The sequence below is a fragment of the Phocoena phocoena genome, chromosome 17 (assembly GCF_963924675.1).
Source record: "Phocoena phocoena chromosome 17, mPhoPho1.1, whole genome shotgun sequence".
Classification (NCBI taxonomy): Eukaryota; Metazoa; Chordata; class Mammalia; order Artiodactyla; family Phocoenidae; genus Phocoena; species Phocoena phocoena.
This window is the reverse complement of record NC_089235.1, coordinates 3,192,925-3,219,884: the sequence shown is the minus strand read 5'-3', so window position 1 is coordinate 3,219,884 and position 26,960 is coordinate 3,192,925. Positions and strand designations below refer to the sequence as shown.

Sequence of the window (26,960 nt, the reverse complement as noted above, 5' to 3'; positions counted from 1 at the left end):
GAGACAGAGCGTGCTTCACGGCAACCAGGGAAATGAACTGCCCAGGGCTGGGAGGAGCCACCAGGTTTAAAGTGAAGAGGCCATTCAGCTCTGTTTTTAGAAGTCTGAAGTTGTGCATTCTTTCATGTCTCCTCCTCCGTGAGCTAGGTCTTTCTCTCCCGCTTTCTTGCTGCCTGTCTCTGTGCTCCTGTGAGCCTATGCAACTGCAGACTTCCAGCATTAAGGGGGGATGCAGTAAGATGGAGACCAGCGTGGAAAGCTGCCAGCCATCTGATCCAAATGTAGTTCTTCTTTTAATAGCTGTCAAACGAGAGGGCAGGTGACTCCTAAGGTACCTGCCAATTTTAAGTGGTGTTTGGATGTCAAGTGGTAGTTACTTGAGTTGATTTGTAAATGGCTTTATAAGGGCTCCTTGGGCCTAGTTGGCTCTTACATTAACTAGTCTTGTTTCTAATGTGTGTATTATAAATTGTGTTAACTTTTCTGAGAATCCATTTGATATTGCAGAAACAGCCAGCGGTTATGAAAACAAAGTAACTAATGTACTATTATAAACATTTGTTAATTTTCTACCATAAATGATACAGAGCAATGGTTTAATACAAAGGCATATCATAAATATTCTTTTTGAGGGGATCTTCCTGTCTGCTTTCTGGCTAGAAATGAGTTTAACTCAGTATTTAACAGATTCACTAATTTTGGCCCAAGAATGCCACGTTCTTGTTAAATGTCTCTGTTTCTAGCATCATTGGCATTAATGATTGATTGGAGGATCTTTGACTCTTAATTGTGGAAATTGGCTCATGGGATCTCTGCAGGCAGCTGGTATGTATGAGATCCGCAGTGAGAAGGCTTTCCTAGAAGTCGAGGAGTGGCAGGTCCAGCCATTATAAACCAGCAGATATCCAGATGAGAGGAGGAGATGGGATACGGTCATGTCCAAAATGTGACTGTGGAATCGAGATTTAGCTAAGGACAGAAGGAAGATTCCAGAGGCAGGGAGATCACTAAAAGGAACAGTTAAGTATATAACAGCACTGGTTAAAGTGTTGGTTATTTTATTTCTTTCCCCCACATTTAAGACATATTTACTGATGCTTTTCCTCTGACAATAAACATGTGGACAATAATGTGAGAATAGCATTCCTTTTCAAGATATTAAATTGGAACATATCTTAATACAGAACTAGGAAAATACAATCGAATGTGTTTACCACAGCGTGGCATTTTTATTTCAAAATAAACATCACTTGTGAATTAGCTTTTTCTTCTCCCCATAGAGACGCACCGTGCAAAAATAGACGTATTTTCTTTAGCTCTGGCTGCCCCGTGCATGCAGATAATTTAAGTAGTTATCGTTCTGTTGTTCCAGACCAATTTTAATACTGTTTTAACAAGAGAGAAAATGAGAAAAGAGAACATAATCAGTGATCTCAGTGACAAGCTGAAAAGCACGATGCAGCAGCAAGAGCGGGACAAAGGTCAGTGACGCTTCCTAATGCAGCGTTGTTAGTTCCGTGTCACACTCAATGATTGTAACGCTCACGTCCGCCCGGGGCTGCAGATTTGATCGAGTCCCTGTCCGAGGACCGCGCGCGCTTGCTGGAGGAGAAGAAGAGGCTGGAAGAGGAGGTCAGCCGGCTGCGGGGCGGCGGCCCTGTCCCCTTCCCGGGGGTGGCCGCCGCCCCCGAGCTGTATGGGGCCTGTGCGCCCGAGCCCCCGGCGGAGGCCCCGGATGCCCTCGGCGAAGGCAGGCCGGACTCAGCGCTGGAGACCAGCACGATGTCTGTCCGGTGAGTGCCCGTCCTACTCGCCGGGGGCCGCGGCCCGTGGACCTGAGAGCTGCACGTGTGAATTCTCCGTGCCACGGCCTGTGATAGCGCCACTGATGGTGTGTGGGAATCCACTTCGGCGCGTTTTCATACCGTGCCCAGGTGCCACCGCAGCGTGTAGGCGGCCGGGCGGGGATCCTGCAGTGGGGTCCAGGCCTTGAGGCCATGGCGTCAGGGGCGCAGGGCTTCCTTAGGGTCGCCAGTGCGTTCAGCGTGCTGAGGCCGTACTGTGGGGAGGGAGTCGTCACTTCTGTGTGGAAACTGAAGTAAAATCAGAAGTCAAACTCACGGAAGCAGAGAGAGCAGGAAAGTGGCTGCCAGGGGCTGGGGTGGAGCATGGGCGGTGTTCTCACCGAAGAGGCGGGTAAATGACGTGAGGTGATGGGTGTGTTAGTTAACTTGATGGAGGGACTCCTCCCACAGCGCGCATGTGTATCAGGCCATCACGCCGCGCACTTTAGATGTATTACGGTTTTACTTGTCGGTTCCGGCTCAGCTTAAAAGAATGAAATAAAAGCCTGCGTGCTCTTGCTTGTTTTCTTTTCTGGTTAGTTTCTGACTACCTCAGTGTGATGGGCAGATTCACACGTGACAGTGACTAGCGCTTTGTAGACATGTAGGAATACTTTTGTAGTCTTTATATAGATTTGGTTTGTTCTTTATGAACTGAAGCTTTGAGTTTTATAGCTCACTCAAGGACTTGTGGCATTTTGTTTGTTTCTAGTAATGGTGAAGCCGCCCAAGAATGGCCGTTTTATCTGTAACATGGATAAGAGGAATGGTCCATGGGAGAAAGCTTGAAATTTCAGACATTATCCCTAGAAAAATGCATGCACAAAGTTTTGCTCATAATTTCAAAAGGTTTATCAATCTAGGTTCAGGATCTGTGGTATAAATTTTATACCATCCTACACCATCAAAATGTGTCCTAATTTAAACAGGCTGCTTCTGAAAATTTAGTACAAACTCTTAAATCTGTAAAGTGCTCTGTATTAACAGTTACGTTTCCAGAACCTTATTGGAGACTGTGACGTCCAGAATTTTAAGACCTAAACTGAAATAAGCCCTCTTCTCTCTTAGAGAAAAAGCCCACACGCTCTCTGAAGAGAGGCGGAGGATAATGCTGTTGGAACGCGTAAGTGCATCGTTTCCTTGGAACACAGGGTTTAATAAATACGCTCACTCCGGGATGCAGTGAAGTAAACCTTACGCTGAAAGCAGACTTGATTTGTGTTTTTAGATTAGGGTTTTTTTTTTTCTTTTCTTTTCTTTTTTTAAATTAATTTTTTTGTCTGCACCGCGCGGCTTGTAGGATCTTAGTTCCCCAACCAGGGCTCAAACCGGGCCCTGGCAGTGAAAGTGCTGAGCCCTAACCACTGGACCGCCAGGGACTTCCCCAAATTAGATCTTTTTTAACGGTTATTTTTGTGGTTACTTTCGAGAAGTCCTGTCATCTCTGATCCGAGTGGCCAGGAACAGTTCAGGATTCAGCAATGCAATAGAAGTGTGAATTTCACATACTAATTTCAAAAAACAAAATATTAACTATTTTCCAAAATAGGGCACAAGTAGAATATGTGAATAATGAAGAAAAGTTCGGGTTTTTATAGTGATTAATTGGAGTGAAGAGAAAAAAATGGTAATAAGGGGTTTCTTCTCAGCTGCAGACTTTACACATCTTTGTTCAGAGACCACTTTTCACTGCTTAGGCTTTGAAGATTTTTAACACTTTAGCTCCCTACAAGATAACCGTCTGATAAGGACTCGGAGTCAGAATTGTACAGATTTGTGCTCTCGTGCTGCGCGTGTGCTCTTGTTAGTGAAGCATCTGCTGGCATGAGTAGTATAATTGCAGATTCCTCCTCTGGGGCCCGACCTCCTAACAGAGCCTCTGGGGATGCATCTCAGATAGCTACTGCGTATTTACAAGGTCACAAGTGGTTCTAATGCATATTAAACTTTGAGAATCCTTGGCTTAAGGAAATAAACCTAAAATTGTTCTTATTCTCTTTTAAGCCAGTAAATAAGACAGTTGGAAAGGATTCCTAGAAAAGAATGTCCCCACAAACCTTTTACAGTAGAACCAGACTTGAGCACGCAGACTATATTTTCGAGCATAAACCGGGGGTCTCTCTTTCCCACCCCTGCAGACACTACAGTTGAAAGAAGAAGAAAACAAGCGGTTGAATCAGAGACTGGTAAGGTCTTCTCGCCCAGTTGATCTTGACATTTAAACCGTTTGCATTGCATTTCGTTATAAAGATCAGGAGGCTGTGTGGCGTGGTTAGTTCTTTCCTGGTAGTTTTCGTCGAGCTGCGCTGGTCACTGATGACAGCTGACTCTTAAGCCTGACCACATGCACTGCCTCAGTCTTACGATGTTAAAAGCAGCCGGCAAAATCCAGATTGTCTTTTCCGATTATTAATAAGCTATAATCTCTTCGGATTGCATAATGTGTTTGTAAGGTCAGGTTGGGGCTCTTGGTTAAGTGCGCAGGTAGTCAGAACGGCTCCTCACGAGGCTCTCATCGGCGCGTCCGCCCGGAGGTGTGTGGAATCAGCACGTTCTGTCCGTCACGGATTTTTTTCTTTCTTTTTTTGACTCAGGGTGTTTGAACCTGACACCTTGCCTGAGACCCTGCGTGGCCCTCTGAATTGCCTCGGCGTCCCTCTAGCCTGTGACTCTAGCCGCGTGCTTGATGAGTCAGTCTCACAGTCAGTCTTACCTGCTGAATAAAGCAGTTGCTTCATTTTTCAGATTCTGATGATGACAGTTCACGAGGAAATAGGAACAGTTTAAGGCCTGTGTTCAGGACTTTTGAAACATTTTAAGGTACAGATTAGAATTGAGTTTTTTTTTTTAAATAAAGTGTCTTGTAGGGAGACATCTGTGCTTTCTTTCGTTTGCCTTTCTTAACTTGAACAGCAAAAATGACGTATTAATTCCATGGCTCTGCCAGACTGTCAGTCATGAATTTATCACCCAAACAGTTTTTTGAAGGCTATTTGCTGTTTCCGTGAGTGAAGCAAACCCTTTTCAAGGAGCCTTGGAGGAGTTGCCTGCAGCCACTGGGGACGCTGCACAGAACAGACAGGCTCCACGTGTGCTCCATGCAGCGTCCCCAGTGGGATGGACGCTGTGCTGGGCGAGGGTTTCGGCGCTTTGTTCACAGGTGTGCTCCTGGCACCCGGAATAGTAGGCGGTGCACAGCACACAGTAGATGCTGGGGAAAGGCTTACGAGGGAAAGGGTCTGGTCCTTCAGGTCTAGAGCGCACCCGCTCCCCCGCGAGCGGCACCTTTCCTATCGATTGCCGGCTGTGTTCAGCCAGGGCTCCCTCACGTCTAAGCCCTCGTTTGTAACAAATACGCGGAGAGCTCAAGCTTTTTTAAGAAAATCTAAACAGAGTTGAATACGGTCTGAAAAATGGATCATTAAACTTGTTCTCACTGGCAGCATGTAGACTATTTGGATGATTTTGAAGACAGGTTGGAATATACTTTTAGGTCTTTCTAGTCAGTATTTGTTGTTTTCTTTCTCTTTTGTTTTTAAACATTAATTGCGACCCTTCGTAGTGTTCAAAGGGAAATGGAAGAAATTCTGAGCGTCAGAATTAAACTTAAGAACGAAGAGAAATCCATTTTTTCTGTCCCTGATTTGTGTGGTTATAATTGGGTCCACGCTGCTTGGGAGGGATGCCTTGAGACCCGTGTCCCGTGTATCATGTGACATGGTGAGAAATGTGCTGAAGCCTGACTGAGGAGTGGAGAGTCCTGGCTGAGCTGAGGCAGCCACAGACCAGTTAGCCTGTCCCGTCCCGTCGTGTCCCCTGCGATGCTCACTGTGGGGGGGCAGCCCCTTCCTTGTGTCATGCTTGCTCGGAAGAGTGGGTTTTAAACTCTTCTCGAAAAACATGTCTCCTTCCTAGTGATATTTTTTAGGATTAAATATGTATTTATAAATGAAATTCTATATTCAGTCTTTAATCCAGCCAAACCTGATTAAGAAATAACATAAGTAAAAGTGTAGGTAAATTTGTCCGCTGAAAGTAATTGTTGAAGGAAAGGAATCACATTAATGGAGCAGAGAAGTTTGGACCCTGAAAGCTGGGACACAGACGTGAATGTGTGTCGCGTTGGAAGAAACGTTTGCAGTGTGGACCTAGTAAGTGCATCGAGAGAACGTTACTTGTGTAAGCTTTGTGAACTGTTCTCTTTCTAGATGTCTCAGAGCATGTCGTCCGTGTCCCCAAGGCATTCGGAAAAGATAGCTATTAGAGAGTAAGTATTTGATTTGTATTTTGTGCTTTTTTCTGTGAAAATAATGTACTGAACTGAGTAGTATTGAATTGTCAATGAAAATGTATTTCAATGGCTGTAATCTTTCAACTTCAGGTTCAGTCAGCTGAGTGTTTTGTACTCATTCGTAGTTAACATTTTTTTTTATTGAAAAGCAAGGTTTTTCTAAATTATTTTGGGAACATTAGGATTGTACTCGAAGTCCTTCCTATCATAGCTTTAATTATCACACATACATTCCTGAAGCCTCTTCAGCTGGTGCCACCTCTCTTAAATCCCATTTATCACCTTAGTCTTTTTCATTTTAGATTGGAGAATCTTGGTATTTGAAGTTGGAGTGTTTCTTCATTTTTATTTCTCAGACTTCATTTTATTGATATGCTACAAATCCATAATACGCTGTTAAAATTATCACTTGAATAACTTAATAGACAATATTCCAGGACCAAATTACCCCATAGTAATGTATTGGTTTTTGGCATGGGCTACTGGAAAGGAGGGTGTCTGATAAAGCATTGTTAGCAGCTCGTGAATACTGGTCATTTCTTCTCTACTTGTCAGGACTGACTTAAAAATAAATGAGACCCTCCGTTTTGTCCGTAATAGATCCATCGACCATATGTCCGGTTATCAGGCACTCCCAGTTACTGATCTCTAACTTCTCATTAGACTTTTATCTTTTCTCAGTGATTTGGAAGGGCTGGGTGTATCAGTCTTTAGCTGTACTGTCAAGTCAAATCAATATAAGGTTTTTCAAAGATTAGAGAGAGATGAGCTTAAAAAAAAAAAAACAACTGCCTCAGAGAGGCCCTATCTTCCTTTTTTAAGGTATTATCCTCCAAAACAGTGCCTGTCACATCTTTTTAGGCAGGCAGTTAAGTGTAGAATAAATAATCAGTGGATGATAGACTGTTAACTTTTTAAAGTTTCCCCAGTGATGTTAATGACTTATTAGGTGTAGGACCCACTAAGTTATCTTAGATCTAGGTTAACTTTGAACTGATATTCCAAACGACACTTCCGAAGGACCCTGGAGAGACAGACACCAGCTGAGACACCCTAGGCGGTCACACCTACTCTCTCCTTCTGCTGCCTCCTTGCTGGCTTCACCCCGAGTCGGGCTGTTGACTTGTTTGAGCCTGAGTACATGCAGCTGGTTCAGTTGGGTTTTCTTTCAGATTGAGGAGACTGCTGGGAGACCGGAGAAGTAGTATAAGGTAGTTCTTTCCTTCCCACTGTGACCAAGTTTGCTCCCCAATTTATGTTTTTATTGTCAAATGAAAGATGAGGATGAATGCCTTCTTTCTATAGCTAGATGCACTATAATGGGTATTCTTTGTCTCCCCCTCACCCAAGCCTGTTTTGGGCTGTGCTCTTCTAAACGGTAGATTTATTGGAAATTTTATGTTTAAAAATTTGGGGTCTTTGGCGGTTGCTCGCATTAGCCTTTGAGCGTCTGTGTGTCCAGCATTCCTATGAGGGCCTGGGTAGAGTAAAAAACAAATCATGTAAGTATGAAATTTCCTACTGCATTGTTAATTGAATGTTTCGTTGAACATTGCAGAATCAGGGTGACTCCTCAGATCAATGAAATCATTCCTTTGTTCAGTTTTCAGGTGGGAGATCTGGTCCTCATCATCCTGGACGAGCGCCATGACAATTACGTGCTCTTCACCGTGAGTCCCACCTTGTACTTCCTGCACTCAGAGTCGCTGCCTGCCCTGGACCTCAAACCAGGTGAGGGGGGTAAGTGTCACATCTGTAACCAAAACAATAAACCTAGAGTGGAGAGAATATATGAAAGATTTTTCTCCCACGTTGTCTAATGATGTCAGAATTAAATAGGTGAGCAGGAACTCTGCCTTATCAGGTTTTTGTTTGTTTGTTTTTCTAAAATCTTCATTATCCAGATGATTGTTCCTGGATTCTGCTGATGCAGTTGGGTCAAGTATCTCATACTCTAGCAATAGCAGAGTTACACTGTTAAAATTCTCATACCTATTTAAGCTTCAATATAACATGCTCATTTGTTTATAAGGGCATTACTTGTTTTGGCAAAAATAAATTCTTTTAAATTATAAGATGTCTTTTCTCTCCTATTTATCATCCTGTTTCTACCTTTTTCTTTCATTGAACTTGTCAGTAATTTTTTTTAAAGAGGCAATAAGCTTTTTTAAAGTACACTAAATTACAGTTAGTATATTACTATCATCTATTACATTAATCTTTAAAGAACTCAAAAAGAACAGAATAGGTACCCTGGGATACTCAGGCTAAATAGAATTATTCAGAAACAAGACTGTGTGTCCGCTTGGTTTGATGTTCCTGTTTGAAATGACTTGTGAACATGGTCATATGCCCGTTCTCTGAAGTAGGCCGCACGCGATCACGCCACCATGGCTGTTGGTGGTGGGTTATGTAGAATGTGACCATGAAAAATGAGAAGAGAAGCTTGCAATTTAATTTACTGGTTTTGTACCTTGAAGACAATGAACTTGATTTTTTTTCTTTAATTTTTTTGGTAGGTTTTTTGGTTTTCATTTATTTAGACTAATTTGAAAATGATTTTTAAATTTACCAAAAAAGTTGCATAAATAAGGACAGTATAAAAAAGCCCGATATCCCTTCGCCCAGAGTCACCTGCTGTTAACGTTCTGCCCCATGTGCATTACCTCTGCCTGTGCACGTCTAAATGTTCTGCTCCACAGCTGTACACAAGCAGGACATCCTGCGCCTTTAACTACTTCACTCTGCATTTCCTAAGAACAGGAAGAGTTCAGTGTTTACATCTAGTAACCGCTCACCGTCTACCACACGCATTTGCATTGTGAAGACTCTCACAAGTCCCACAGAAAAGAACTTATTTAATAGTCTTACTTTACCACAGAACTCAGGCCCCCTTTTTTCCTCTTCCTCCGTCCCTCCCTCCGTCCCTCCCTCCCTCCCTCCCTCCCTGCATACGTACATGCATACATACATGCATACATACGTCCGTGCATACATACAGAACAGGATGCCAGTTGGGGTAATGCTGCCTACCGACTCCTTGCCCTGGGGGTGTGTGGGTGACCAGGGCGTTGTTATGCCCATGACGGGGACTCATCACTCCTTGGATATGAGTGTTAGATGATTCTTTTCTGAAATCGTGAATTATCCTTGAGGGGCTCTGTTAGTCCTTAGAGTAGACTTGCCATATCCTGTGGTCCAGGAGCTTTTTTATCTTTGTATCACATGGTAGTATCTGTATGTTCATTTCAGATGGTTTATTCAGGATATCTTTTTTGTATATCGTGCCAAGTAAGGTTTATGGAATAAAAAATCAGTTTTAGCTTCTCAGAGGCTTTACCCTTAACAGATAATTTATTGGTCGAATACTTTTGGAATCAGCTCTTTTATGACAACTTCTCTTCCGATGAATTTTAAAAGAGAATGAGTATTTATCTCTTACATACTTTGCCGTGTGATAACTAGCTTTTTCGTCGTGTCTCCTTCCACATTTTTTTATCTCCCCTCCACACAAGTACTGCCCTTTAGACTTTCTTTCATCCTTAATCCTTATTTGTTATTTATTGTGCACTGACTGGGTTTGCATTGCGGTGCCAAAAAAAAGAGAGAAGACAATGCTTTGCTTTGAACCTAGAATATAAATTCTGTCTGTGTAACGGTCTGCTTTCAGTAGCAGAAAAGGTCATGTATTAGCACTTTCAGTAGGTGGCACTGCTGAGCTAATTTAGAGTTCCTAGATTTATTTGTTCATGATTTGTACTCAGATTGTGTTTTTGTTTCTTGAACTTCGTCAGTTCCGTGGTTTGACTTACCATCTGCACTTAATGAGTAAGTGAAGCCAAAATTAGTGGTTGAAAAGTAAGGCGAATTCCGTTTTGTTTTATAAATCGCTATGCATTTCTGTGATTTCACTCTCAGAACGTCATTAAACTGTTGTGACTCGGGCAGTTACGTTTTCATGAATAATTATCGTTGTACTTTCAAAAAGAATTTAATGGTTTGATTCCATAGCTTCAGGTGCATCTCGAAGACCATGGGTCCTTGGGAAAGTGATGGAGAAGGAGTACTGTCAGGCCAAAAAGGTAAGCCCATCGTGGGACATGGACCTAGGAGTTTAAGAAGATTCTCAGGATGCTTTATGCAGAACAGTGCTCTTCTTGGCCTTCTAATTCACTTGAACTAGGCCTGAATTTAATGAGTGTGAGTTTGCACCAGCAATTCTATGAATATTTATGTGATTTACCTTCCAGTAGTAGAGGTAGATGGCCAACAAGCTATCCACATATCCGGGAAAACTACAACAAGTTTCTGTTCTGAGTATTAAATTACTAGTGTTTTCATGTGCAAAAGAAGGAACACAACATAACTGGTGATTGATCTGTTTGTAGGTAGAGCTGATGTTTCCTTACTTTTATAATGCTACCCCCAGTGAAGAAAGGTAATGTGAGATATCGATGGCTCAGAATGCACCTGACTGATGTCGGCAGTGTCCGTGCTGTAGAGTCAGAGCAGTGAGCGGTCTTCCTAGCTCGTTTGTGGACCCTGTGCGCCAAAACAGCAATAGAACTTGACCTGTGTGTTGTTGAGGTTTCTTTGATGTTTAAAATAATAACATATGGCTCACTTTGTACTGTGTTATTTAGCGGTGCTTACCGAGCCTTCCGTCAGTATTAGCGGCTCTTCTGTTATATGCCCATCGGCTGAGGGGCGGATCTGCGTCCTTTGATAAAGACGCCGCTCTTCCCACAAGGATGGAGCATGGCATAGTGTGGTAGGATGGTACCTCTGTAGTTTGGTTTAATCACCCTTTTCTTTCTGTCTTAGGCACAAAACAGATTTAAAGTTCCTTTGGGGACAAAGTTTTACAGAGTGAAAGCTGTGTCATGGAATAAGAAAGTATAATTTTGGAAGAAATTGAGACATTGTGTGACGTTTTTCTGATTTGTCCCAACAGTGCTCATTCATCACTCCAAAAACAGCAGGCCATCTTTTTATATACAAGTCAACACGACAGCATACTTCTTTCGTGTATATCATTTACTTTCTACCTGGCTACATTTTAGGAACAATAAATTCATCAAAACCCTTGGCTGAGTTAAAATGGTTTTGTTTTTGTTTTTCTACCCAAGTAACTCTAGAAATGCGGACCAAACTAGTTCACTTTCTCAAAGGGCACACCCCGTGCACTGTGGTTTATGATCAGCCATATTCTTTGCCTGTTACATATACCTTAGCTTGAACTTAGATATTCAGTGTTAGTTGTTATTACCAGCATTTGTCCTTTTGTGAAATCAATATCAGAAAACTTGCACTCTTTAACACATTCTTTATAAAATGTATAAATTCTTCAAAACTATTTAAGGAGGAGTGTCACTGCATGCAGATAATCATAATTTCGAGTTTGCCTCTGTAGATTACTAAAACAAATCGTTTCATTTATTTTTTTAATGCCCTTTGATGTTTCCAAACAAGAAGGAACTCTAATTTGATTGACTGACTTTACGATCAGCCATAATCAGCAATCTTCAAAAGCACTTTGAACAGATTGGTCGCCTGGGTTCCACAGGGGGGAGTGTGCTAGTGATGGTTTCTCAAGCAGCACACAGACCTTCCCAACACTTTATTATTCTGTTTAGAATAATCATATTGATGAAGTCGTAATTCATGGTTCAGTTTCAGAAAAAACATATTCATTGTACATTAACCATTTAGAGGTCATTTAAATATAACAAAATGTTGTATTGTAAAAGACATGTAGAATTTTAAAACAATAAAGATTTGAACCTGTAAGTGTGTGTGCCTTTTAAAGAAGGATACATTTTTAATATATTTGAGTGATTGCTGGGAAGTGTGAAAAACTTGTTCTGTATCATATCAAAAGAGAAACGTGTTTATTACAAAAATGTTCTTTAACTATATGCTATGTAACAGGGTAAAACAGTGTTACGTAGAATAGAGTTGTGTGAAGCCGATCTTTAGCTAAGTGGCCATGGAGCGGGGTATTTAAATGAGTAGTTGAGTTGGTTGAGACTTGTTTCAGGTTTGTTGCTAGAGAACAATAATAAAGTGATTCTTTTTTTCAGAAAATATTTAATTTCTTCGTAAAAATAAGTTAAATATTTTTTTAAATATGTATGTCTAATAGTACAGAAAATGGAATAAACACCATAGTGTATAGAAAACTGAATTTGACAACATATCAATGAATAAATGAACAAATGATTTCACATGTTTCTATTCAATCCTTCCATTACATCTTCACGCAGAGAGTGTCAAAGCACTGAAGAACTTTACATGCAGAGCGGTCCTGCTGAGCAGATGCGGTTGGTCTGAATGAATCTGCCGGGGGCCTGTTTGACTTGAGATTTCACGTGGTCATTGTGCCGTGGGGCTGTGGGCTGGCGTGTGACATCTCAGGAGTGTCGCTCTTTAACGGTGGCTTCCGTCGCTTAGAGTTTTTCTTATATCCCATTTCACATCCGTGCTATCAGTGGTCACATAAACCTTCACAAAGCGAACAGAAAGAAAATGCAGTTTCTGTAGTTAAAAGGAAGAAAAATGAAGCCTGGTTGAGTCCTTACCATTGGGTCGTTGAGGTGAGCCTTGGCATCAGAATGTCCACGCTTCAGTCCCAGATCTAACTTTAATTTTGGCCAAGTTGCATAAACTCTGAACCTCAGTTTTCTCATGTATAAAATGGTGTAATAATAAGACCTACCTCGTAGGGTTATTTTGAAAATTAAGTGATGAAAATTATAAAGGGCTTTGAACAGTTTCAGATAAACAGGTCAAGTACTGAATAAACGTTAGCTATTATAAAGATTTCTTTATCAGAATCTGTAAATTCACTATTCAAACTCGAGTAGAAATGTAGCTCTCTTTATTATGAGAATGAAAGTTTAAGTCACATTTAACTGCAAGTAAACTTTAAGCGTACGTGAGTTACGTGGATAGTTTTATTTTTGCAAAAGTACTTGGATATCCTAAGAACAGAATGAGCAAAAATTATACAAACTTTCATTTTTATTTATTTAAAAAAATTATCATGGTATAAAACATGTACGTGCTTTTAAAAAAATTAATATGCCCTTAAACCCCTGTCCTATTTCGCAGTTTTGCCACGTGGAAATAATTTTGCTTGTTTGGCCTTTTTTTTTTTTTTATGTGCCAGACCATACGACTATACTGGTATTTCTCGATAAATCAATTTATATTATCAGTTTACTTTCTCATAGGATACGAAGATTTAGTTACATCACAAGAACCTTTCCTGAACTGTATATTACTTTCTAGTTGGTTCATTAGCATTTACATTATCATGACTTTTTTTTTAGTAGCCATCCTAAGTGGGTGTTTTATGTGCTTGTGGGGCATTTGTATATCTTTGTTGGAGAAGTACCAGTTCAAGCACTTTGCCCATTTTTTTCAGTTGTCTTTCTGTTGTTGAGTCGTAAGAGTTTTTTATATATTCTGGATACTAGGCTCATATGATTTACAAATATTTTCTCCCATTCTGTAAGTCATCTTGTCAGTTTCTTGATAATCTCCTTTGATGTGCAGAAGTTTATCATCTTGATAAAGTCCAATTGAATTTTTTTTTGCCTGTGCTTTTGATGTCATATCTAAGAGCTTTGCGGTATGAACTCATATTTAGACTGTTGATTCATTTTAAATTGACTTGTGTATTTGGTGTGATGTAGGCGTCCAACTTCATTCTTTTGTATGTGGATATCCAGTAATCCCAGTACCACCTGAAGAAACTTTTTTTACTCCAGTTGAATTGTCGAAAATCATTTGACCATTGACGTATGGGCTTATTGCTGGACTCTCAACTCTGACTAAGGTTATGGGGTGTGCGTGTGTGTCCTTAGTACTGCAGTCTTTACTGTATTGAGTTTTATAGTAAATTTTGTAATAAGTTTTAAAATCTGGAATTATGAGTCCTCCAACTTTGATCCTCTTTGAACATTGTTTGACTCTTTAGGGTACATTGAGTTTCCACATGATTTCTTTTTTTTTTTTTTTTGGCCACGCCGTGAGGCATGCAGAATCCTAGTTCCCTGACCAGGGATCGAACCTGTACCCCTTGCAGTAGAAGCATGGAATCCTAACCACTGGACAACCAGGGAATTCCCTCCATATGAATTTTTGAATTGGTTTCTCCATTTTGGAAGAATGACTTGGAATTTTGTTAAGGATTGCATCAAATCTGTAGGTTACTTTATGGCAGTACTGCCAATCATTTTTTTTTAATTAATTAATTTATTTATTTTTGGCTGTGTTGGGTCTTTGTTGCTGTACGCGGGCTTTCTCTAGTTGCGGCGAGCAGGGGCTACTCTTCGTTGCAACGTCCGGGCTTCTCATTGCGGAACACGGGCTCTAGGTGCGTGGACTTCAGTAGTTGTGGCATGTGGGCTCCATAGTTGTGGCTTGCGGGCTCTGGAGCGCAGGCTCAGTAGTTGTGGCACGCGGGCTCAGTAGCTGTGGCACACGGGCTTAGTTGCTCCGCAGCATGTGGGATCTTCCTGGACCAGGGCTTGAACCCACGTCCCCTGCATTGGCAGGCGGATTCTTAACCACTGCGCCACCAGGGAAGTCCCTGTATTGACAATCTTAGTATTGTCTTTCAGTTCATAAACACATGATGTCTTTCCATTTATTTATATCCTCTTTATTTTAGAAACATTTTGTAGCCTTTGGTGTACAGTCCTTTTTTAGTTAAATTTATTTTTAAGTATTTTATTCTTTTGGATTTTGTAAGTGGAAATGCTTCCTTAATTATCAGATTATCTGCAAATAGAAATTGTTCTACTTCTTCCCTTCCAATTTGGATGCCTTTTATTTCTTTTTCTTGCCCGATAGCTCTGGCTAGAACATCCAGTACTGTGTTGAAAAGAAGCAGTGAAAATGAGAATCTTTGTGTTCCTATTTTAGAGGGAAAGCTTTCAGTCTCTCACCATTATGTATGCTACTCACTGTGGTGGGTTTTTCACGTATTGCTTTCATGTTGCGGAAGTTCCCTTCAGTTTCTAGTTTGTTGAATGTTTTTAATCACAAAGCGGTGTTGAAGTTTGTCAAATGCTTATTCTGTATTAACTGAGATGGCCATGTGTTTTTCTTGTCCTTCCTTCTGTTAATGTTGTGTGTTACGTTGATTTTCATATGTTGAGTCATGCTTGCATTCTGGAGTAGACCTCCCCACCCCACCCGGTGGTCATTTTGTGTAATCCCTTTCATCTGTTGAATTCAGTTCCTAGAATTTTGTTGAGGATTTTTGCATCTTCAGTGGAGGGACACATTCTCTGGATACTAATCCACCATCTTTTGTGACGTCACTATTGGATTGATCCTTTTAAAGACAAGAAAACAGGTTTGGAGTGGTTAGTGACTTGGCCAATGTCTCAGAATTAGGAGCTCAGTGAGAATCACGTCATCACTCCTGACTTAGCATAATGTTCTTCCAGTTGAGGGAGAGAGAGGAAAACCCCAAAACCCCGGGTTTATGGCTCAGTTTATTCCGACGGTTGGAGTTGTTTACATGAATTCCATTTCTTTCAGGCATTGGCCTGAGAGAACACACACAGATGGAAAGAGATATATTTGCTAGAAATTAGGACTATACATTTATCATAAGTGCTCTGAAGTGGATCGTTTATATTCTCCTTCCTGCTTACTCAAAGTTGGGGGTCGGGAGGTCTTGTTTATTTTTAAAATGTCTTTGTGCATATATGTTTATCAAAGTACAACCCCCTTAAAAATGCCGTGGGTTTCCTATAAAACTGTTTGGAGTTCCCTAAATGTCCTTTAAAAGCTAAATCGTGATTCACACAGACGTCTCTGGAATAGTGAAGTGCTCTGGGGAAAATCTCTTAAGATGCTTAAGAACTCCTTTGTGGAGCTGACAGGATTTTCTAGGTGCTGGCGTAACCCTGAAGTCTTAATAATGGGCACAGCAGTTACAGTCTTGATTTGATCATATGATCCAGGAACCATTTCATACTTCGAGAATCTTCAGCTCTGGAGAGAGTGGACCCAACCTTACAGGTCCTGCGTATTCTATATTTTTGCTGAACTCTTCTTGCAAATGAAAAGTTTCTTCTCTCTTTCATGTGCCTCTTCCCATGCCTCATACAGAGCTGAAGGAAACCAGTGGACAACTTGAACATTTCTTAGCAAGTTTCTTAGCCAAAAACACACATTTGCTAGTTTTGCCAGTTGTTTTGCTACTTAGAGATGTAACTCACCATCTTTCCAGCTTCCAATAGCAGTTTTGCTTTTCCAACCTTCACGGACAGTTAGTTCCCTGTTCTCCCAGGCTTGTCAGGCAGTGCCAGGTGTTCTGGGTTTGGGGTACCAGTTTCTGTGTCAAATACATTGTAACTGCGCATTCAGTGAGCAGTGGCGTAAAGTATCGTTCATTGGCTTTACGTGGCGTGGCTGCAGTTGTCTGTCAATTCACTTCAGAATGGCTGACATCGCTCAGTTGGCTGGAACTGAGTTAGGGTCACCGGGGATGCCTTGGTTCCTTATGTGTCCTGTCAAAGTGCCCCAGTTTCTAAACAGCGGCTGCAGGGCTGCAGTATTCCTAAAAGAGGGGGCAACAAAGTCGGAGGCTTGGAAGTCAAATTATGTCACTTCTACCGCAGTCTTTTGATCATAGTGAGTGAGCCACAACTCAAAGTATAGGAGTAGCTATTGGCCTTTAATGTTAGGTATAAATGTCCTTGAAGATTTTTCTTTTTAAAGCATGTGATTTAATGATGCCTAAAGCCACAAAACTGAATACTGTTTCGTTTTTTAAGATTTTTTTGATGTGGACCATTTTTAAAGTCCTTACTGAATTTGTTTACAGTATCGCTTCTCTTTTGTGTTTTGGTTTTATGGCCGTGAGGCATGTGGGATCTTAGCTCCCCAACCAGGGATCGAACCTGCACCCCCTGCATTGGAAGGCAAAGTCTTAACCACTGGATCGCCAGGGAAGTCCCCAATACTGTTTGCTTTAAAATCTAATTTTCATAAATGTACCCTTTTACTTAAACACTTACTAGGGATGACTGGGAAGCAGTTTAAAATGTTATTAATGTCCATTAATTGATGGCTTTTATGTTAGTCATACTCTTAGAATATAAACAAGCCATCTTTGGCCAATTCTGAAAAACACTTTGTATAATTTATAATCTTTAAGGGTAAGATGGAAATTCAAACAATTCCTAACATAGTGGTAATGAGACATACTGTCAGCTGTAAGCTATTTGGTTTACATACTTCTTAGGTGTCTCAGACACCACTGAGGTTGAACCCCACCTGATTGTTTCCTTCTCACCTTAAGATAGATGAGGCTTAGTTAGCAGCATCACTTCCAGTGTTAGCGGAAACAAGCCTCCATATAACGAAATGGACTGTCAGTCCTCTACATACCCTTATGGTGAAAGCAGTACACGTGTGTGTGTGTGTGTGTGTGTGTGTGTGTGTGTAGGGACACTTCTGCCCGGGGGTCTCTGCCTCACTAAAATGCTGGGCTGTCAAACCACTTTAACAGATGTTACCCTTTTCCTTCAGAGCAGGGCACTAGGCAGGAATCCTCCGTCATCACTGTCACTAGAGTTTAATGGCAATTTAGGAAATTCCAACACTTTCAGTGGCTTTCAGGGACTATTTTTACAAACGTTATGTGTCGCTTCAGAAGGATCTCTCCAGTTTTGTGGACCCTAATAGCACAGATGCTTCTCTGACAGTCTAATTCTGAATTGATGCTGTAATACTTCTTAGACCGACTTAGGAATGCCACCAACTAATTCCCCCACTGGTCATAGTAGTAATGTTACTCAGTGAATAATTAACATAGGTGTCACTCGTAATCTCTTTGGAATTCTGTTTGGCCAGTGGGTGTCTGCTTAACCAGCTTAGGCTTTTAACATGAACTTGGTTTCTTAAAGAATGAGTTCTTAAATAATTCCTACAGAAGTGTAAGGCCTAACCTTACAAGCATATATGATGCCTGAATTCTTGGCAATTTCAGTCACAATCATACACAAGCTTATCTCTTCATCCTACCTGTTTGAGAAGTATGGTTTCTGGAGATGTCACTGTCTATATAGGTGGTGCTGCTTTTTTTTTTTTCCTTCTGCATTACACGGGCCTCTCACTGTTGTGGCCTCTCCCGTTGCAGAGCACAGGCTCCGGACGCGCAGGCTCAGCGGCCATGGCTCACGGGCCCAGCCGCTCCGCGGCAGGTGGGATCCTCCCGGACCGGGGCACGAACCCGTGTCCCCTGCATCGGCAGACGGACTCTCAAGCACTGCGCCACCAGGGAAGCCCCTAGGTGGTACTACTTTTAAAACAGGTTGTACGTGGTCTAGTCGAAATGCATACTTTTCCCTATGTTTTCATGCCACCATGTACTGAATTAGGTCCTTCTAAAAAAGTAACATTTTCATGAATGTTACTCAGATTTAGGCTGTAGCATTGAAGAATACAAGGGAGCATGAATGGCAACTTTTTCAACTATGACAATGGCCATTTACGCTCTGGAAATCTTCCCAGAGGGCTCTTCTTACCAATTAGCACTAAAATCAATTGTGCATAATTTAAAATATTTTGAGATGCCTTACAAATAATAGTATCATTATGTAATAAGTAAGAGCATTCAAAAATTATACACTCTACAAGAATTCTCTCATCACTCTGGTCCTGATTTTTCCGTGGCGATCCAGAGTGCTAGACAGAGGCCACCTTTCAGCCTAGGTGCCTGACACTTGCCAAGCATTTCTGTATTAACCAGTGATAATATGAACCATTGTGTACTCCTTAAGACACTGGAGAGGCTTTTCAAACCATGACGTTTTGATTTCTTGAAAAACTAACTGGCCATTTACTGTTATCAGTAATCATGGTATTCTCAGCTGAGGTAGCTGAAACCTCACAGCATGAACTAAATGATAATTCCTAGTGGGTAGAGGCTTCTGGATATAACTGGAACGTCAAAACAGTTTCTCCACTTTCGAAGCATAAACGCTGTCTTCTTATTCCCTTTGAATTACTTATCACTTTCCTTCTTTAAGCATGTCAGTGCTGCTGTCTTCTAAATACCTTTATGCAAAACTGTTTCCTAAATAGATATATGTATACACACACACATAGATATATATATTTAAGAATCAGTAGTACCAATTTTTCCATGATTATGTATAAAGGCAGACCATGTCACAGGGGTCGTGGTTCTGGTATAAAGCAAAACCATGCTGATTTGTGGTGAGTAATATAGTTGCCAAGGGAACATAGGATACACAATGGTCCAGCTTAACTTTTCGACTACCATGTGAAAGCGATATGCATTCAGTAGAAACCGTACTTCGACTTTTGGATTTTGATCTTCTGGGCAGCGAGATGCGGTGGATCCCCTCGTAAATGCTGGGCAGGGCAGCAGCAGCTCCTGTCACCAAGAGGTCTCCAGGGTGATCCACTGATGCACTGGCAACCCTTCTGTTTTTCGCTTTCAGTACAGTGTTCAGTAAACCGCATGAGATAGGCAGCGTTTTAGTATAAAACAAGCTCTGTGTGAGATGATTTTGCCCAGCTGTAGGCTAACGTGAGTGTTCTGAGCGCATCTGAGGGAGGTGAGGCTGAGCTACGGTGTCCAGTACGTTAAGTGTATTCAATGCCTTTTCCACTTGAAATACCTTCGACTTAATGCTGGGTTTATCAGGATGTAAACCCCATGTAAGTCAGGGAAGATCTGTACTAATAGATGAAGTCTTTCTCTTGTTGGAAGCCACACATCCACAGCCTCTAAGACTATTTTTCCAGATGACTAATGCATTTTTTCTCTAAACTTTTCTAATTTTACTCAAGTTCTAGGGATGCCTGCATGTGTTCTCTGCAGTGTCCATTAGAATAAGCAAACTCAAATTAGAAATACACAGATTATTCACAGAAATCTTGACAATTCCAACACTTCCGACATACCAAAATACCTGCTCAGTGCTCACTGCCATATTATTTCTATTTCGTTAAAAAATTACAGAGCTTGTCGCTAAAAGTTTATGATTAGAATGAAGTTCAGAAAGTTTCCATTAAATAAATGCCTGACATCAAAATGATTCTGCTCTTCAGGCAACAGCGAAATTCAAAGTTTGATTGGGGTTAGAAGGACCAAAGCCAAATGCCTTCTACTTCACGTGCAGCGTTACTTAGGGGGGTGCAGTTGCTAAATGGGAGATGACTGACATTTAGACTATCAATTTATTACAATTACTTAGCTCAATATTTTCTCGTATATTTTTTTCAGTGTTTGGGGAGCCTCTGTATTCAAGTTTCCCATAATAACAAAGTTGGATGTTACAGAAAGTGATGCGTGGTGGCTGTGATCCTTTCTGGGAGCAAGTTCTGTACGTTAATATAAGATCACAAGCAGACCGTGTAAGGATAACGTTTGTCCGACAAGAAGTGTGTTGACTATTTCCTGCTTCATAATCCTTGTGAACTGCTTTGCTACGGGGAGTCTTCCCGAGTGAATGCAGGGAGAGGAGGAAACAAGAAATCCATAATTTCACCATTAAAGTCACACATACTGCTGAACCTATGTTTATGGGAACCAGGTGCATTCTGAGATGGACTTAGACATTTTCACAAGGTATTAAGTATTCAGTGACCAGGTACTTGTAGAGAATTGAATTTGGTAAACTAGTCCCACTGGGTGCATCAGAGAAACTGTGATCAATACTTACATCAGGAGGTTTTTTTTTTAGTTATCGTATGAAGAATATGTGTAATTTTATTTCTTAAAAATATCACAGCCAAAATAGACACAAATATTTCTTCTTGTAGCTGTTGTTGCCATTCACGATCAAGAGCTAAAAATGTGCTTTTTTAATTAAAAGATAGTTTATAATTGGCAGTGCAAACACAGATAGCATGAATATCTATAATTATAATAAATGCCAAGATTAAAGACAAATGGATGTAATATTTTTTTTTACTCATAAAAGGAAAAGGAAAAGTTAAAATCCCAGGTTATAGCACTAGCTGTTATTTATTTCCCTGAGATCTCATTTGTAGAATATTTCTAGTAGGTATCCATATATACAACCAGGAATATAGAAAATGAATTATGAACAATGCAAAATAAAGGCTCCTTAGGCGTTCATGTAATTTCACTTTGTTTTCTGGATACTGGGTTAAGGGACATATTAAATTTTGTATTATTTTTTCTATTAGAAAAAGTAGATATAATAGAATTTATAGTAAAAAGTGTCTGGATCACCATGGCCATTACATGGCCTGCAGCTCTCTGCCGTCTTTGGCCTTATAAAGAGATGGAAAGTAAGTCAGGGAAAAGAATCAAAAGAACTCTACCAGAGCAAAAGCATTCATGTCTCCACCTAAAAATAGCATCTTGGGAAATGACTGTCTCCGGTCTCACAATCCAGTTACGGTTTCTGCTCACAGGGTAAAATGGAAAAGAAACAGAGTCCAGAAATAGACTCACATATATACAGTCACCTGATTTACTAGAAAGGCACCATTGCAATTCAGTGGGGAAAGGATGGTCTTCTTAATACAAGATACCAGATGCAAAATAAATGCACCTTGGCCTTGACTGCAGGTTATGCACAAAATGTATTTGAAACACACAAAAAATGTATTTTGAAATGGATCATAAAATTAAACATAAAAGGTAAAACAGTGAAGCTTTTAGGAGGAAAAAAATAGAAAAATATCCCTTTTTTTTTCCCTCTGGGGAAGAACCAAAGAAAACATTAAAAGAAAAGATTGAGACATTGGATTTCATTGAAACTAAGAACTACTAGCTATCAAAAGACCCCCTTAATTAGAGTAAAAAGACAAGTCACAGACCGGGAGAAGATATTTGCTCTACATGCGTCTGACAAGGGGCTAGTATCTAGAATATATAAAGAACTACAAATCGATAAAAAAAAAAAAAAGCTGATTTAAAAGTGAACAAAAGACTTGATGGGTTCTTCACAAAAGAGGATAACCAATGGCCAATAAGCTATTAACAAAGTGCTTATATCATTAATCATCAGGAAAATGCAAGTCAAAACCACGATGAGGTGCCACTACACACCCACTCGACTGACTTAAATTCAAAAGACTAACAATACCAAGTGTTGACAAAGAAGTGAGACAATTGGAACTCTCATACACTGCAGGGGGAAGAGATTTGAAAGCACGGCAGTATCTTTTGAAATTACACACTGCACTGACTTGGTAATCCCACTCTTAGGTATTTACCCAAGAATAATAAGTGCATATGTTTATCAAAAGATGCATACAATAATGTATAGAGATAAAACCTGGAAACACCCCAAATGCTTTTCAGTAAGAAATGGATAAAAATTGTGGTATATTCACACAGTGGTATATTATGTAGCAATTTATAAAAGAATGAGCTATTGGTACACATAAAAACATAAAGAAATATCACAGACGTAACAATGAATTAAAAGGACAGATACAGAGATTTCACGCTGAATGATTCCATTTATACGAAGTTCAAGAATGGGCAAATGAACCATGCTGACAGAAGTTAATTTTGTAGAAGGGCCCTGAGGGAGACTTCTTGGGTGCTAGAAATATATATTTTCATTGGGGTGGGGTTATGTGGGTGTATTCACAGACTTTACTAAATGTGTGTTTCACCTCAACTTTTTAAAATAACTGCAATGGTTGATTTATGTATTTCTTCTCACTATTTTGCCATATGTTCTGTGTATTTTTAGACTGTATTATTAGGTAGATCTGTTTTCATAATTGTTACATTTTCTTGATATATTTTCCCATTAACCTTTATACAACATTCTTCTTTGTTTAGTATGATGCTTTTAGTTTAAAAAAGTATATTTTGTCTTATTTAATAGCTACCCTTGCTTTCTTTCAATCCATATTTGCCTGACATCTTTTTTCGATCTCTTCATTTTTATCCTTTCCTGCATTTTGTTTTACATAAGTGTCTCTTGTAGAAAATATATTGATGGATTTTTAGAAAACATTTACTTTAAATATTGTTATTTTAGGACTTAATTCTCTTTCCTGATATTGGCAGAATTTTACTCTGCTTCCTTTTTATTTCTACTTATGTAAAAGTTATACACTTAAAAAAAATCTTTCTGGTGATTGTCTGTAATTTATTAAGACCCACCTATATGCTTCATTTTCCCATAAGTGTCTAAAGCTTTATTTATTTATATTTATTTCTATCTATGCTTTTCCCTAAATAAAACCTTTCCTCTATATAAAGTCTTAGCACGCTCATTAGTCCCTTTTGTTTCTCTTGACACTGCCTGTATTAGTGATGTTCAGAGGTTTTTCCCCAAGTTTTTAAAAAATTTATTTAATTTATCTTGGCTCTGTTGGGTATTCATTGCTGAGTGCAGGCTTTCTCTAGTTGCGGCGAGTGGGGGCTACTCTTCGTTGCGGTGCGCGGGCTTCTCATCATGGTGGCTTCTCTTGCTGCGGAGCACGGGCTCTAGGTGTGTGGGCTTCAGTAATTGTGGCACGTGGGCTTCAGTAGTTGTGGCTCACGGGATCTAGAGCGCAGGCTCGGTAGTTGTGGTGCACGGGCTTAGTTGCTCCGCGGCATGTGGGATCTTCCTGGACAGGGCTCGAACCCATGTCCCCTGCATTGGCAGGTGGCTTCCCAACCACTGCGCCACCAGGGAAGTCCCTTTCCAAATTTTTTGACAACATATTTCTTTCCTAGAAGTTCAAGGATTGAGCTGAATCAGAGAGCCAGGTTTACCACCTTTTCCAACCTCGAAATAAATCTCTTTCTCTGTTTTTACACATAAGGACAGTGATACTCACAGGGGTTAATGGAGTAGCTCAGGGTCAGGACCACAAATTCTGTCAATCACTCACCGGTTCAGCAGTTACAGAGAAATGGAAATACTCGCAATTACCTCCTTTTCCTGGCTTCCCATTTCCTACCGCAGGCAGCCTCACTCCGCCTTCTCCCTCTCACTCCCACTGGGAGGTCCATGTGTCCCTCAGACCCTTGCTCAGTACTTACTATACGCAAGTCATCATGAGGGTGACGGGGTATGCCGGGGAGAGTATGTGTCCCCGGTGGACACGACCTTCCCGTTGGTCCCCAAATTCAAACGTAGTAAGCATCCTATTGGACCACTGCTCTGAGGTGTTCAGTTCTCATGGAGGATGTCTTAGACTTTAAATTGTATTGTCTGCCCTTGTATGTCTTTGTCTCGCATTCATCACCCTGCAGGCTGTGAGCCCCAGAGAGGCAAGAACGGTGCCTGGCAGAGGTGCTCAGAGCAAGTTTGCTCCCTTCTCCTCGGCTTGGGGAAGTCCTTTACCTCAAGTCTAAATCCAGCCTGACGCAATTTTATTTTATTTTGTTTTATTGAAGTCGAGTTGATTTACAATGTTGTGTCAGTTTCTGGTGTATAGAAAAGTGATTCAGTCATACTTTTTTTTTTTCAGATCCTTTTCCATTATAGGTTATTGTAAGACATTGAATATAGTTCCCTGTGGTATACAGTAAATCCTTGTTGCGTATCTATTATATATATAGTAGTGTATATCTGCTAATCCCAGACTCCTTATGTATCCCTACCCAACCTCCTTGGTAACCATAAGTCTGTTTTCTGTGTCTGTGACTCTATTTCTGTTTCGTAAATAAGCTCATGTCATATTTTAGATTCCACATATAAGTGATATCATATTTGTCTTTGGCTTACTTCACTTACTATGATAATCTCTAGGTCCACCCATGTTGCTGCAAATGGCATTATTTCATTCTTTTTTATGGCTGAGTAATACTCCATTGTATATATGTACCACATATTCTGTATCCGTTCACCTGCCGATGGACACTTAGGTTGCTTCCATGTCTTTGCTATTGTAAATAGTGCTGCAGTGAACACTGGGGTGCATGTGTCTTTTTGAATTAGAATTTTCTCTGGATATATGCCCAGGAGTGGGATTGCAGGATCATATGGTAGTTCTATTTGTAGTTTTTTAAGGAACCTCCGTACTGTTCTCCATAGTGGCTGCACCGATTCACATTCCCACCAGCAGTGTAGGAGGGTTCCCTTTTCTCCACACCCTCGCCAGCATTTGTTGTTTGTAGACTGTTTGATGATGGCCATTCTGACTGGTACGGGGTGACCTCATTATAATTTTGATTTGGATTTCTCTGACTGGTACGGGGTGACCTCATTATAATTTTGATTTGGATTTCTCTAATGATTTGCAATGTTGAGCATCTTTGCATGTGCCTGTTGGCCATCTGTATGCAACCTCATGCAATTTTAGACTGCCGAACCCTTGGTCCATGTCTACTCACAGGAGGAACATGGTCAGAGAGGGGAGTTCAAAGGAAGACAATGGGGGAGGGCCGTGAGTTTCCTGTCGCCGGTACTTTATGGAGCATGCAGTGCTCCGTGGCTAGCGTGCCCGGGACACTCGGGGCTCAGGACAGATGATCTTGCCCGATTCTGAGATTCAAGTTAAATCAAATTCAGTGGTGTAGCGTGAGCCTGTAGGAGGTGTGTGCGTGAACAGGGAAGGGCAGATCCACATCCGATGATGGGAAAGGACAAGAGAGCAATGATTTATTTTGCATTTCTAAGCCCCTCCCCACATTGAGGGGCCTCCTTGGTCACTGCTGGGTGCCTGGTAGCACCGGGTGGAACCCCACAGAGTGACCCTCGCCAGCATCTTGCGTCTCAGTCCTTGAACAAGACCTCTAGCAGCTCTCTTTGCCCTCGGCTAAACCCATCACCCAAGGCTGAAACACACCACAAGGGAAGAGCTGAGTCCCACACCCCTTTATAAAGCAGCGGAGGAAAGAGGCCCATTTAGCCAAACCAGCACACTTTATAAATGTAGGCAGCTGGCTCGCTTGCAAAAAAAAAATGAACCTAGTTTCCTGCCCAAAATAACATCCAGAAGAACTGAAGATAGAAAATGTAGATGCCATTTAAAAAGCAGCCCAGGGATGGAGTTAAATACTTGTTACCACCCTGGAAGGGAGAAGACTTTCTAATCTTACGAAGAGAAGAAATCACAAAGGAAAGGAAAAAAGCTAAACTTGTCTGTGCTAATGGAAAAGTATCTTCGGTGAATGGAATAATGGCCAGCAGCTCACAAAGAAATATTATTTCTACAGTCACGATAAAGACTTATTATCTTATGTAACTATAAATAAATACAAATTAATAAGAAAGTTACAGTCCATGAATGGGTGCAGTTACTACAAAAGATGCCAAGAAATTTTCTAAACAAATTGGAACCTGTTTTACTTTTTACCTTTTAAAAAGAGTGTATTGAAAGAGAACGTTGAAACTAAAAACGGTCTCCGTGGCCTAAATCACACACTGTATACCAGCAGCTTCAATAGTTTAATCCCACCTACTTCTTGGTGGGTTTTAATTTCTCTTTCAGGAGAACTTCAACTTTTCAGACACATCAAAATTGTTCTATCAAAATGTTTAGTTTTATTTCTGTTTGTGACTGAAAAGCCTTGGATAATCGTGAGTTGTTATGTATGGATTCAAGCCTGCCCTTCGCCTGCCGTTTTCTTTCTTTCTTCCTCCTGATCTGTGTGTTTCCGCGTCGCGCTTGGCGTGCTTTTGAGCTCCCTGCCTAGTGAGCACTCTCGGTGCATCGGGTATGGATGCTTGTGGGAAATCTCAGAGCTCCCAGCCCGAATTTGGACAGCAAAAAGTATAAGTAGATGTCAGTAAATTCAGCATACGCGGCAATCTCGTGCAACTTGGGTTAATCTGTCCAGTACGAGTTGTTAAGTCATAACCCTTGAAGACGTTCGGGAAACTGCCTTT

At 40.8% G+C, this 26,960-nt stretch overlaps 1 protein-coding gene across 2 annotated transcripts in view; it reads left to right on the top strand.

The window, feature by feature from the left end:
• Positions 1-11,037, top strand: part of RB1CC1 (RB1 inducible coiled-coil 1) — a 40,184-nt gene extending 29,147 nt beyond the window's left edge. The window contains exons 15-22 of one of the 2 annotated variants that reach the window (XM_065895102.1): positions 1,373-1,481; positions 1,565-1,793; positions 2,913-2,967; positions 3,983-4,030; positions 6,053-6,111; positions 7,739-7,866; positions 10,147-10,217; positions 10,960-11,037. In XM_065895102.1, the coding sequence (XP_065751174.1) occupies positions 1,373-1,481; positions 1,565-1,793; positions 2,913-2,967; positions 3,983-4,030; positions 6,053-6,111; positions 7,739-7,866; positions 10,147-10,217; positions 10,960-11,037 (777 nt within the window). Of the gene's footprint in view, positions 1-1,372; positions 1,482-1,564; positions 1,794-2,912; positions 2,968-3,982; positions 4,031-6,052; positions 6,112-7,738; positions 7,876-10,146; positions 10,218-10,959 lie in introns of both variants that reach the window. The other variant, XM_065895101.1, reaches the window with a different exon arrangement.
• The last annotated feature ends 15,923 nt before the right edge of the window (positions 11,038-26,960 follow it).